Below are 14,767 nucleotides of genomic sequence, written 5' to 3'. Positions count from 1 at the left end.
AAAGAAAGCTTTTTTTTCCCCAACCGTCGCCAGAATAGTCATAGAACACATAATCAGTTTAGATCCCGTTTACACGTTCACTTTATCACCAAAGATCCCCTTTGCAGGTACAAGTAACGTTGTATTGAACTGAATTGAATAAACTAGTCACTTGTCTGTATCATTTCCGTGGTGTAATATGTTTTTTTACATGTACATTTATGGCATTTAGCAGACGCCTTTATCCAAAGCGACGTACAACAGATACACCAGATATGTGTGACTCCAGTCTAACGTTGGTGTGATGTGTTCCCCAGACTGCTGAGTCACACCATGAAGGACCACCTGGTCCGCGTGGCCAATGAGGCGGAGTTCATCCTGAGCCGCCAGAGAGCCGAGGACATCCACAAGCACGCAGAGTTTGAGGTGAGCAACAGCAACTAGCCTACAGGCTAACACACCAGACCCAAAATGGCTGCTTCCTTGACGCGGCATTTGCGGTGAACGCGGCCCGGACAGGGCAACCAGCGACACACACGTACACAAAATGGCTCCTGATGTGATGTTTTTTTGGTGTGAACGGAATGCAGCACTATAACAAGGGAACTAGCAGACATGAAAAGGCTCCAGAGCCAAAATGGCGTCGATAAAATAACTGTGCAGTGAACGGTTACCAACCCCTTTCTTCACCCCAGGATCCCGAAGGAGAAAAGTAGCCCTAATTTATTCATCCTGTCCATATATTTTCTATAAAAGCTGCAGGAGTTTCAGACGCACCCTGCCAGGCCTGCGAGGTCTGTTTGTAGCTCTAGGGCGATTCCATTACAGCCAGTTTAATAGAGAGAGGTTGATAGTTTTATATTTTCATGTTCAGTCTGGCGATATTGAACAAAAACAACTCAGAGGTAACACACTCAGCGAGGGTATCGAGTCGTCGCCCCCGTCCCCCCGTCCCCCCCACCCACCCCCCGTCCCCCCCAGCCCGAACTGCTGTCTGTCACGTCTGCTCGACTTGTCACAGCAAACCCAGAACAAATGTTTTCTTTTCAAACACAAGCCCTTACGCCCACGTAATAGCGTCTGTGGCCGTACGGCGGCCCAGAGACTGCGCTTGGCATGCATCTGCAGCCACACACACAGACCCGGCCATGTTGTTAATCTACCCCTGCGCCCCAGGCCCCGCCGCGGGCTCCCCTTCCCTCCAGAACCGGCCAAACACAAACGCTGCCTTTCACGTGGAGCGCCCCACCAACCACCCCGAACCACGGGGAACCAACTCCCCCATACCCTCCCCCTCCTCCCCCCCCCCCTCGCCCCCCCTCTTTTCTCTCCCGATCTCACTGAATCATTTCCTGTCCTGCTGAGGCCCTGTCTGTTATACTCCCACTGGGGGTGTATTTCGCCGGTGACAGGAATACGGCATCCTCCCCTCCCTCCCTCCCTCCCTCCATCCCATCCCTCCATCCCTCCCGCATTTCTCAGGACCTTAGCCCGGCAGTTAAACCTTGAAGACAGTCCAGAGAGGTGCCGCTGGCTTGAAGGGTTGAGCGGGTTCTGAAAGGCCCAGTCAGTCAGTCAGACAGCCGGCTCAGACCCTCTCCTGCTCTGCTCACTCACCCCCTCGTTGTTAAATGTTATGCTTTCCTTCAGGTTCAAGGCAGGGTCTCTCTTACAGGACGGACAGGGGAAACAACTTGAATCATGAGTGTTTTAAGGCAGAATGGGTGAGGTGGGGGAGGGGGGGGGAGGTGGAGGGAGGGGGGTGAGGTGTGTGTGAGGTGGGGAGGGGACTCTGTCAGTGTTTTGCCTGCGGGTTGCCATGTTGCTCCAGGTTTGTTGGCTCCCGTTTTCTCTGGACTGCGTACTGCATCAGCCTGACTGGCAACCCAGCCGCCTGGCTGACCCCCCTTCGACCCAGCCCACCTCAGCTGTCAATCATTTGCCCTGGGAGGCGTGGCCTGGGGCCTGGCGTGAATGCTCGTCCAATCACGGCCAGCGGGGGGGCCGTCACACTGCGTGTTAATGCAGATCTCACAATGCGTGACACGACGTCTTTGACGAGGCACACGCTCCTGGTTCACAAGCGGTGTGTGTGTGTGTGTGTGTGTGTGTGTGTGTGTGTGTGTGTGTTGTGTGTGTGTGTGTTGTGTGTGTGTGTGTGTGTGTCAGACAGCTGTGGGAGTGACGTACAGAAGGAGGGGGGTGACAGGAGACACACGAGGCCCGGGGCTTTTCGTCTGGAGCACAGACAGAGTTGGCAACCTGTACACAACCTACACAAACTAGCCACACTCTCTCTCTCTGTCTCTCTCTTTGTCTCTCTCTCTCTCTCTCTCTCTCTCTCTCTCTGTCTTTCTCTCTCTCTCTCTCTCTCTCTTCTGTGTGTGTATAGAAACCCTACAGACATCGCCTCACTAATGTTCAGTAACGGGGGAAGGAACGTGACAACCGTCAAAGGCAGCCAAGGACGATGTTTCCACTCCTGTATTATTTAGTAGCTTCTCCCTTCTGATCCCAGAACACGGCCTGAATAGTTGTACAGGCTTGAATCTAGCCTGCTCTGTCGTAGAGCCAGTCCTTGTTCTTGTTTAATTGGTGCGGCTTGCGCCCCAAATATACTATACATGTGGTACTAACTCCTTATTAATGTGAATACACGCCCGCAGGGAATTGTATGTTTCGTTTGTGTAAGCCGTTCTAATGCCCTCTGTCCCACAAACACTTCCAAGGGCATGTTTTCGCTACAAAACCCCACATCGCACAAAACACGGCTTTACAATTTAATTTCACCTCAGCAACTCCCCCGTTTGTAACTGATAAAACTGTTTCTTTTTTCATTGTTCTATTTATGAAACCCATTCTCTCTCTCTCTCTCTCTCTCTCTCTCTCTCTCTCTCTTCCTCTCTCTTTCTCTGTTAACCCTACCCCCCCCCCCCCCCACCCCCATCTGCTTTAATCAGATACCCACCAAACTATGTTTCACAATTGAATTCCCCACTTAAATGTAGTTGCTCCTCGGTGACCTCTGAGGGGACTGGGGGCCTGATAAGTGCACCACTGATATTGCTGTATTGATTTTCCCTGGGTTCGGGCTCCGCGCGGCCCTCCTCCAGCCTCCCGCTTTCATTTTGCACCACCACAATAAAAAACAACAGGCCAATGAAACGTGCCCCTGGGGGGAAATCGCTCTATTTTTAAAAAATATGTGTGAGCGTTTCACCTGGTTTCAGGTTTCTGTGGAGATGAAAAGGGGTTTGTGCGTTGGGAAGGACTGCTCCTGACGGAGATGACACAGTGGAACATCCCGTCAATGTTTTGATTCGGGAAAATCTTGGTTCGGTCGTTACATTCAACTGATAGGATTCCTATTGACAGATACATTTTTTTTTTTTTTTTTTTAATTAAACTAATAAAAAAATTAGGGTGACGCAGTCCCACTCTTATATTTTTCAGTTGTATTGGACAGAGACAGGAGAGAGAGACAGGAGAGAGAGAGACAGGAGAGAGAGACAGGAGAGAGAGACAGGAGAGAGAGAGAGGAGAGAGAGAGACAGGAGAGAGAGACAGGAGAGAGAGACAGGAGAGAGAGAGACAGGAGAGAGAGACAGTAGAGAGAGACAGGAGAGAGAGAGACAGGAGAGAGAGAGACAGGAGAGAGAGACGAGAGAGAGAGACAGTAGAGAGAGAGACAGGAGAGAGAGACAGGAGAGAGAGAGACAGGAGAGAGAGAGACAGGAGAGAGAGAGACAGGAGAGAGAGAGACAGGAGAGAGAGACAGGAGAGAGAGAGACAGGAGAGAGAGACAGTAGAGAGAGACAGGAGAGAGAGAGACAGGAGAGAGAGACAGGAGAGAGAGAGACAGGAGAGAGAGACAGTAGAGAGAGAGAGACAGTAGAGAGGAGGAGAGGGTATGTCAGCAGGGAGTGGGCTAGATTCTAACCCATGCTGAAGATGGGCATATGTGTGCACTGTAGGCCGTGGTGCTGGACCACTGGACCCCCCCAGGTCACGGTGCTGGACCACTGGACCACCCCAGGCCACTGACAGATTTGTTGTTGTTTTTGTACTTGTGGGTCCGTCTGGTATCTTGTACTCAGGGACCAGCTTTGACCACGTTGCCATGGCACCATCCGCCTCTGTACGTCATATGTAGCCCCTCCCCATCTCCTGCTCTCTGAGGGAGCCCCAGGCCCTGGCTGTTGCACAGAACCTGATATACCAGGGCCCGGTTGCATAAGCGTAGTTAAGACTGGTCTCTGGGCTTATTTAAGCTTGTGTGTCATTACCACAGGAAAGCGGTCCCCAGGAGCGCAGGAGAAGGGGCTTCAGCAGTAGTCCCGTAAAGGAAACAGGACGCCACCAGGAAAGTGAATTATTCAATAGATAAAAACTAATTTATGTTTGCTCCCTGTCAGAGTTCATATCCACGGGAACGCAGTGATAGAGGAGCCCTGTGATTTAGACACCGTTTGCTTAGGAGACTCATAACATATGCTCTCCCTCACTCTCTCTCCCTCTATTTCTTTCTCTCTCTCTCCTCCCTTTCTCTGTCTCTTTCTCTCTCTGTCCTCCTTCTTTCTCTCTCTCCCTCTCCCTCTCTCCTTCCTTTCCTCTGTCTCGGTCTCTCTCTCTCCCTCCTTCCCTCCCTTTCCCTCCCACCCTCCCTCTCTCTCTCTCCCTCTCCCTCCCTCTCTCTCTCTCTCTCCCCCTCCCTCCCTCCCCCTCCCTCCCCCTCCCTCCCTCTCTCCCTGAGGCAGAATTGAGTTATCTTTGGCCTCTGGAGTAAGTTATTATAGCAGGCTGAGGGTGACAGAGACGAAGATAACTGCTGGGAAATCCAATTACCTTTTAGTGTTTTCTATCTAATAGGATCCTTAATGTGGAAAAGATCTGCAGATCTCTCCCTCCACACACCACCCGATAGTCTCTGATACCTGGAGGAGTAACAGAGGAGGAGAGAGAGAGGGAGGGAGGGAGGGAGGGAGAAATCGAACTCCTTCTTTTTATGGCAGCCATCATTAGGGGTGTGATGTGTGGTGCTCTGGGGCAGGAGGGCAGATGAGGAGGTCGAGATAGAGAAGAGTGAGCTAGACCCGGGGTCATTTCTTTTCTTTACCCCCCCCCGCCCCATTCTCCTCTCTTCTACTCCCTTTCTTTTCTCCTTCTTTCTTTTTTTTTCTTTTTTTTTTAGACCGTCTTTGATTCATCCCCCGCTGCAATACGGAGTAATTGAATTGGCGCTCTCTGAGATGGCACGAAAGGCAGACGATAGGCCGGCTAATTAGCGCTTAGCGTCATTGTGCCGGCTTGTAAGGCGATCCTGCTTTACCCTCCGAGTTAATGACATTAACATTGAGCCCACGGTCGCTGTGTTCCATCACGCCTGCATCGTTAGCATCGTTAGCATCGTGAGCGTCGTTAGCGTCTCACCCACACACGCCGGCTCTCCTCATCACAGAGCTGAACCGCGGTCGCACACGCACAGACACGCGCACATACACACACACCTACACACACACCTACACACACACACACACACACACACACACACACACACACACAACCAGAGAAAAAAAGGTCAAATGGAACTTTAAAATACCGGTATATCACTGCTATGTCGTCAACGCCCCCCCTCCCAACGCCCCCCCCCACCCCCCCTCACAGTACATACAGTTTGAAATGACCACCAAGGGTAAACGTCCTCAATACCAGGCTGATGGAGGCGATTGGCCTTTATGGTGCGGTTGCGGTCCAAATGTGTTTATCTTCATGGGTCTATAAACAAACCGTTTGATTTTGAGAGGGTTCCAACGCGGGTCCACAGTGGTTGTGACCGTCAACACACACACACCTGGCTCTCTCATAAAATACCTCTTTATCCCACAGACAGACAGGACAAACAGACAGGGAGGCAGAGAGAGAGAGAGAGACAGGCAGGCAGAGAGAGACAGGCAGGCAGGCAGAGAGAGGCAGGCAGGCAGACAGACAGGAAGACAGACAAGACAGACAGACAGACAGACAGACAAGACACACAGACAGACAGACAGACAAACAAGACAGACAAACAAGATAGACAAGACACACAGACAGACAGACAAACAAGACAGACAGACAACATAACATCACAACATCCCCCCCCCCCCCCCCCCACGAGGCCAGGCCGTCTCTCTCGGTGGTGAGCCCAGGCTGTCTCTCTTGGTGGCGAGGCCAAGCCGTCTCTCTGTGGCAAACCAGGCTGTCTCTCTTGGTGGCGAGGCCAAGCCGTCTCTCTGTGGCGAGCCCAGGCTGTCTCTCTCTGTGGCGAGCCCAGGCTGTCTCTCTCTGTGGCGAGCCCAGGCTGTCTCTCTCTGTGGCGAGCCCAGGCTGTCTCTCTTGGTGGCGAGCCTCTCTCTGTGGCGAGCCCAGGCCGTCTCTCTGTGGCGAGCCCAGGCTGTCTCTCTTGGTGGCGAGCCTCTCTCTGTGGCGAGCCCAGGCCGTCTCTCTCGGTGGCACGCCTGATGTGGTCCATTCATCCGACCTGGAGAGGAGGATAATTAAATGCAAAACACAAACGCAAACCTTTCACGTGGAGCGCCTCACCGACCACCCCGAACCACCAAGGATAATTAAACCTGCTTCGCTTCCTCTATCATCCAATGCGGTTTCCTTTGTGATGACAGGGGTCATTTTAGGGGCGGAAACAGAAGGGAGGTGTTGACAGGTGTTGGTTGAGGAGGCGTTGGACTACGTATGAGACTCACGTGTCACAGGGTCTGAAGAGCTAGCTATTGGGTTTTGTAGTTTCTCAAAATGAAGACATGAAATAGAACTCAAGGTACGAAGTCATGCGTGTGGTGGTACGAGGTGGTGCAGGGTTCGATGTAGATGCATCGTCAGGTCGACTCCCACTGAGTCTCAAACTGCTCTACTTCTGACTTCTTCAGAGTAGTCGTCCCCAACCATCTGCTGAGGAGAGAGAGAACGAGAGAGAGCCAAAAAGAGAGACAGATGTAGAGAGAGAGAGAGAGAGAGAGAGAGAGAGAGCCAAAAAGAGAGACAGATGTAGAGAGAGAAAGAGAGAGGGGGGGGAAGAGAAGAGAAGGAAGCTGCTCATCCAGTAGAACTCGCTCTACTTTTGAATAGTCTTCCCTAACCAGAGAGATAGCGAGCCAGAGGGAGAGAGGGAAGAGAAAGAAGAGAAGGAAGAGAAAGAGAGCCCCTGATGCAGCTCCAAACTGCACTCACAAGTCAGCGAGTCCACCTCAGCCCAGTAGTCTGTCTGTCTCTTCTCTGTAATGAAGTCCCCAGGTGATCCTTCCTCCCTCCCTCCCACCCTCCCCCCCCCCCCCTCCCCCCCTCGTCCACTCACATCATTATCTCCGCCCGGCTGACCCAGAGCTATGAATAGCAGATCTGGGAGTCCTTCCCTCCCCAGTCTCAGTCTATTTCACACCAACTGACATCAGCGTCGCTCTGGACGGGGAGACACGCCTGCCATCTTTGTGACCACAGACTGTAGAGGGTTCAAAGGTCGCACTGATTTCCGGAACCGTTGCGGGCGCGACTGTACAAGGCTCAGTCGCGAAAGGAGCGTCGTTACGACCTCACGGTGGAATCCTAACCCCAGCTCTGAACGGCTAACGCCGACGTTCTCGTGAACCTTGCGTAGATGTCGATGGGAAACGCACGCGACGATCCGAGTGATTCGCACAAATCCCGAGTGAGGATTCCAACCCCCGCACTGCATTTGTTCCCCTTTTTTCTTGTTATTTCCTTAACCTTCATCTTATTTAACCTTCGTCTTCCCGTGTTCCAACCACAGGGGTTGAAATGACGGCCCCCGTATTCAAAGCGGCGCCTCGCTCCGCCTCGCCGTCACGTTCCAGAGGACGGGGATTATCCGTCACCCCCGGAGCGTCCTCCTCTTCTTCATTTGACTATTTTTCACCCCGCAGGACAGTTAACACACGTATGATTTTTCACCAGGCCTGACCTTGGAGTCCTCCAGAGTCACAGTGCCAACTCAGACTAATGGTGGAGAGGAAGGAGAGATGAGATTCTGGAGAGAGAGAGAGAGAGAGAGAGGGGAGGAGAGAGAGAGAGAGAGAGAGGAGGCTACAGGGAGGAAGAGATGAAGAGGCTGCCAACCAGGCATTGTGACCAGTCCATTAAAAACCAGCCAGAGAGAAAGAGAGAGGGAGGGAGGGAGGGAGGGAGGGATGAGGAGGAGGTGGGGGAGACAGATACTTTGATAAGTGTTGCGCCTGCGTTAACCTTGATGGCTGCTATCGAGGGGGATGCCGGTGGGATCTGTTTGGCTGGATTAGATTATTTTCTCCGCGGCGTCGGGGAGGGGAAATCAATACTCTGCGGCCCGCCGTGACAGGGGCATCATTTCAGAACTGAAGTGGCTGTCAGATGTTGTCATGTGGTGACTTTTGTTCGCCATTGTACTTTTAGGCCTTCATTTTCCTCTTCTGTCTTCTCCCTTTCACTGCCCCCCCCCCCCTCCACCCCCCCGGCCCTTTGTCTGAATTCCCCCGGTGGTGTTTTATGTTGCAATTTGAAAACTCGGGGGGCCAAAGATCAAGTGCAAGGGAATCTTTTTGAAACCAATTGGTTTCCAGAGCATCCTCCTTTTGTTTCGTGACGCGCATGCACGGACAACACTCTCTCTCACACACACACACACACACACACACACACACACACCTCTAACCCCCCCACCCTCCGAGATGCATCACATTTGCATTCCCTCAGAACACGACAAGGACGCGCCTCGCCACCGACCCGACACTTTCCCCAGTTCTCCCCGTCTCCAAATGAAACCCTCTGGGACCGCTTGTCGGACCGCCTGTCGGTGGATGTGAGAAATTGGAGAGGCGCGCGCCGGGGAGGGGAGAGCAGCCCCCCCCCCCCCACACACACACACACACACACACGCACACACACACACACACACCCCCACACCCCCCTCTCCCTTGTCGTCTTCGCCGGTTCCCCCCGCGGAACCTTGGGAGCCGGGTTCCGTCACGGTACGGTGTCCTTGAAGGCTCAGTTTGCCACAGCCACACTAACAGGCCTCTGCCGGCGCGGTGTTGTCACTCTAACTGATACAGGGGGATTCTACATGTGGTAATGAGGCGCTGGGCCTCTCAGTCCTGCTCCATTAGGCTGTTTAACCCCCTCAACCTGGAGGGGGGGGGGAGGCATCTCTGACAACAACTACAGCATTCAGATCAGACTTTAGATGGTGAACCCCACAACCTACCGGGGGGGGGGGAGGCAGGGGGAGAGGAGAGACATCTAGGCATCTCCCGACAACAACAACCACAACAACGACAACGACAGCTACTCCATTCAGACGGGATGAATGCGCTGCGTACTCCAGCGTTGCGGAGAGTCGGACCATGATGTTCTGGTTAGAACTGGAACATATGCCATTGAGTCACCGTATGCATCAGTACCCCACACTGCCCCCCCCCACCCCCCACCCCCCTGTGTCGACGTTGTCTCCTCCTATCACGATCAGGGTGTAATCCAGCCGGGGGCGAGGAGGCGGTGTTCCTGCGCTACCCCGGCCCGCACCTCGAACCCGTCAGCCATCCAAACTGCCCGACCGGGTTTCCTCCCCGATCTCCCACGTCTCTGTGGTGTTTCTTACACGGAGCGTGGGATGAATTGCCGGAGACACTACTGGATGTAATTGACCTGATTAATGCCAGCCATTACGGCGCTGTCTTTCTCCTGAGCGCCTGCGTTTCCCCCCCCCCCCCCAGACGAGAGCCGGGCGCCCGCCGCCCCGCTGCCCGTGTCCGTGTCCGACCCTGTCAGCCCCGGCCTGTAACAGAAGGTGCTGCCGATGATTACGTTGTCTCAAGTCATAAAGGTCTCACGGCGGGGACGTTGTGGGGATAAACGCCGGGGGTTTCTCCCCCCCCCCCCCCCCCACCCGTAATCCCACGGCAGAGACGTTCCCCCTTCTGACTTCATCAGCTCCCCTCCTTTAAAACCGGCAAACGCCAGACCTTGATCTTTTTTTTTCTTCTGTTTTTTTCTGTTTTTTTCTTCTTCAATCTTCTTTCGACGTCAAGATGGATACACCCTTCACCGTTCCTTGTGAAGGAACGGGGCCCCCTCTGGTTGCTAATGGCAGCAGGCACTTTTTAGCTCCCCCCCCCTCCCTCCCTCCCTCCCTCTCTCCCCCCTTTGCCCCCGCTCCCTCTGAAAGAGCGAGTGGAGGGGGGGGTGTGTGCTAGAAAGTGTTCCCTCTTCACTTTCTGCTCTTTGTTCTGTCAGCATAGTGGAAGGTGGGAGGCGTGTGTGTGTCTGAGTCTGTGTGGGTGCGTACGTTTATGTGTGTGTGTGTGTGTGTGTGTGTGTGTGTGTGTGTGTGTTGTTTAACCGTATACAGCCAGGGCTCAGTCTTCTAGAGCTACACTACTTAAGTGTCCGCCATGACTTCAGCGCCGAGGAACGGTCCCGGAATTAACAGTGACACGTCTTTTCCACGTTTTAGGCGAATGAGACAGTTTAGTATTAATGGCTCCAGTTATATGTTCAGCTGGTTGGGTTGTTATTTCAGGGGTGAGTCTGCGAAATTAGCCCTCCTCCTGGTCCTCAGGCCCGGTAGAAACAGCACATAACACTATGCAGAGGCTTGGAGGCTTCCTCAGGCCCGGTAGAAACAGCATATTACACCACGGAGAGGCTTGGAGGCTTCCTCAGGTTGTTTAGGTGGTGAAGTGGTCGTTTACGGCGTTGCGTTTGAACCCTGAGGTCACGGCGCCGGGCGCAGAGGCCGGGAGGGATGGAGGCTTCTTCTTTGGTCACTGCTGGGGCAGTAAGAGAATCAGAGCGCAGGGCAGATCTTTAGAACTGCCCCATGTCTTATAATAATGCAGGCTACTCAGAGGAATTGCTGATTTTTTTATTTTATTTGTATTGTATCTATAGAACTGCCTGATGTGATTTAATAATGTGGGCTACTCAGAGAAATTGCTGATGTTTTATTTATTTTATTTATTGTTATGGTGTTTCATTCTATATAGATGGGCAGTGATTGTGTCTCTCTCAGTGTCACTTTTGTGATGATATCAAATGAGTTCCCCTTCCTCTTGGATGCTCCCCGTCCCCCCCACCCCCACCCCGACCCCCTCCCTCTTGGATGCTCCCCCCCACCCCCACCCCGACCCCCTTCCTCTTGGATGCTCCCCCCCACCCCCACCCCGACCCCCTCCCTCTTGGATGCTCCCCGCCACCCCCACCCCGACCCCCTCCCTCTTGGATGCTCGTCTCAGCCGATGGATCCTTTGAGCCCCCCCCCCCCCCCCCCCCCCCCCCCCCGCCGCCGCCCCCCCTGCAGACCTCTAGAACGTTCCCTGTGTGCTGTCGTCCTTCTCATTCCCATCCCAGTCTGTCCCTGCAGCTACAGATCTAGATTAATGGACAGCCTCCGCTCACTCACCTCCCCAACACACACACACACACACACACACACACACACACACACACACACACTCTATCTCTCTCTCTCTCACAAACACACACGCTCTCTCTCACACACACACACACACAGGCACAGTCTCTCACAAACACACTCTCTCTCTCACACACACACACACACACGGGCTCTCTCTCTCACAAACACACTCTCTCTCTCTCTCTCACAAACACAAACGCTCTCTCACACACACTCTCTCTCTCTCTCTCTCTCTCTCTCACAAACACAAACGCTCTCTCACACACACACACACACACACACACACACACAGGCACAGTCTCTCACAAACACACTCTCTCTCTCACACACACACACACACATGCCTATTCTTGTGATTTTTCTACAGTTTAAAACATCCAACTCCATCCCCTCTCCCCCCCCCCCCCCCCCTGCTGTAAGGTCAAGGCCCACTCTAATGCCACACAAAGAGACATAGATTGATAATTAGGGCCTGATAGCCTGCCGAATGGCCCTGCTAATGTGATTTATACCTATAGATTTCCTGTCAGATATGAGGAGTCGCCTCTCCAATTGGAGAGGAGGACCCATTATAAAACACTTGGCTGTGTTTAACTGGTAACTTTGAGGGGCAGGTTGCATTTGTACTGCCCGGTATCTGGACGGAGATGTACTGTGCGTGTGTGTGCGTGCGTGTGCGTGTGTGCGCGTGCGTGCGTGGACCGAGGGGTTTGCTCCAGGTTGATTTGATTTGGGGGGTAATTCACAATGGTTGGAGCATCAGGAATTACATTAAGACTGTTCCTATTGATACTCTGACCTTCCATCTTGGTTCGTCTGGACCTCTCCTCCACGTCCAGTGGACTCACAGCACGTCTCACACTGACAGTAATACCACCATGGTTTGTCCTCGCTGCATCAACAACAACATCATAGATTTGATTGTTTCTATTCCTGTGTTGCGTGTTTTTCTGCAGGACTGAGTCTGAAATACTTTCAGAAATACAGAAATTTAAAAAAACAACAAAAAAACAAAAAACAGAAATACTAAATGTTTGTTATCTCAAAGTTCGGTTCTGTAAAGCAGGTGACTTTGTTTCAGCTCCTTCAGTGGATCTCGGCTAGGAAACGGAGAACAAAGACAGTGTTGTTTTTTTTTGTTTTGTTTTCCCAGAATAAGGTGTTTTTGCTTTGCCATCTCCTCCGAGTTCAAAGGCCTTTTCCGATAACAAATTCAGACAAAGAAAAATGCTCTCCCCTTGCATTGTGGGTACTTTGGTGTGTTTTGAGCCCTGGAGGACATTAGTAAATATGTGTCCGGTGTTATTAATCACCCTGACAACAGGCCAGAAATGACCCCAGCTCTTTCTCATTGGTTTTACTCTCGCTACAATGTCTCCACATAGATCTGCTAAATCCATACATGTAGAGTTGAGTATTGTGTTTGACTACGACTCGATTTCTGTTCAGAATACCTAATTAAGTCTATTTTAATGTTTTATACAGACTTTTCTTAATGGGCCCCCTGCACAGAAAATCCACTAAAATATCCATTTGTGCCTCGCCATAAAAGCCTAATGGTTTGGAGACGGGGGTTGTGGGTCGTTGTCAGCGGTGAAAACAAAACGAACAGTCGCCACAACGCTAATTATATTTGATTTCATAAAATGCGGTGACTTTATAAAATAGAGTGTGTTATTATGCTTTCACACGCCTGACGCTGACATGTTTCTGGGGGGTTAGGGGTTGGAGTGTTTTGATAGGCTGTCGCTGACGGCGTCCTCCCTGTCTGTCCCTCCAGTCCCACAGTGCCCAGTACTCGTCGGAGAAGCGGGACGAGGAGAAGATGTGTGACCACCTGATCCGAGCGGCCAAGTACCGCGACCACGTCACCGCCACCCAGCTGGTCCAGAAGATCGTCAACATCCTCACAGACAAACACGGGGCCTGGGGCAACTCCTCCATCAGGTAACACGCAGCGGGTCTACCTACGCACACACACACACACACACACACACACACACGCACACGCACATGCACGCACACACACAGACACACACACACACACACACACACACACACACACACACACACACAGGCACAGGCACATGCACAGACACACAGACACACACACATGCGCACACACACACACTCACTCACACCTAGACACACACACACACACACACACCACACACACACACGCCTAGTCACGCACACACACTCTCTCAAAAGCTGAGCCTTGTGCTGCTGTGTGTAATTGTGTCAAAGGAAGAGGATGGACCTGACGTGGGTTCTAAATCAGCCGTGTCCAGAGGGTTTTCTCTGTTCTTGGCACCGCGAGCCAACCGTCAGACCCACAGAGGTCATCTCTCTGGCTGAGACCCCACCCCCCACCACCACCGTACCTTCAGTGCTGTGGGAGTTAGATTGAATCAGGTCTGCACCGGTGTAAATGGCTCTGGGACGCATGATCCACTGGCCTTGGAAGGAGATGAAAGAAGGTTTAAACTAGTCTCCAACCCTCCAGCTATCAGGAGCAGAGGGAAGCCTGAGCCTCTGTGTTTGTTCCACCAAACAGCCCGAGCAGGGAAGGGTCCTATGGAGGCATTCCCTAATGATGCCTGCAGCTCTAATGGGGAGGCGGGGAGTCGGGGAGTCGGGGAGTCAGGGAGTCGGAGAGTTAGTCGCCCCCTTGTTAGTCGCAATTGACTCTCCGGAGACTCGTCTGTTTGAGCGTCGGTTTGTGGTTGAATCAGGGCTTGGTCTCTGCTCTCTCTCTCTCTCTCTCTTTGTTTCAATCTCTCTCTCGTTTCTCTCTTTCTCTCTTACTCCGTCCCTCTCTCTCCCTCTCTCTCTTTTTCCACTCTTTCTCCCCCCTCCACCCCCTCTGCTCCGCTCCCCTCCCCCCCCTCCCCTCCCCACCCCCCCCTCTCCCTCCCTCCCTCTAGTTGTGTGTATCCCTGTGTACTCACACAAGGCCAAGCCTATTTACTATGGAGATTGGGCTCTCTGGCCCGGTGAGACTCACACCAGCCATTACAGGCCTTTATGCTGCTGTTGTATTGATGGTTTTCCTAATGGCAGGCGATGGGTAGTGGGGGGGGAGCAGGGTGGGGGGGGGGGGCTGGCACGGGGCCTGGGAGCGCCGGCCGCTTTTAATAAATCACAATCAGACCTGCGCCGTTACATCAATACTTCTGGTCAATTACCGAGAAGGTCAGGTGGCGCAGCTCCGCGCTGGGGCCCCCAGCACGTGGGCACGGGGAGAAAACATCTGGTACCGCACCGCCACAGCAAACAGAGGACACACACACACACACACACACACACACACATATCATACTTACA

The 14,767-nt window shown here is 52.7% G+C and overlaps 1 protein-coding gene across 1 annotated transcript; it reads left to right on the top strand.

Moving 5' to 3' along the window:
• Positions 1–296: 296 nt before the first annotated feature.
• On the top strand, positions 297–13,820 carry LOC310824592 (lipopolysaccharide-responsive and beige-like anchor protein; the record flags this gene model as incomplete). Its single annotated transcript, XM_083697859.1, has 3 exons — positions 297–405; positions 13,221–13,387; positions 13,688–13,820. Coding segments are annotated over 3 exons (409 nt in total), but the record flags the coding sequence as incomplete, so codon positions are not given.
• Between the last annotated feature and the right edge of the window lie 947 nt (positions 13,821–14,767).

This window comes from Argentina silus (assembly GCF_951799395.1).
Source record: "Argentina silus genome assembly, contig: scaffold_655, whole genome shotgun sequence".
Lineage (NCBI taxonomy): Eukaryota > Metazoa > Chordata > Actinopteri > Argentiniformes > Argentinidae > Argentina > Argentina silus.
This window is presented reverse-complemented; position numbering and strand designations above follow the sequence as displayed.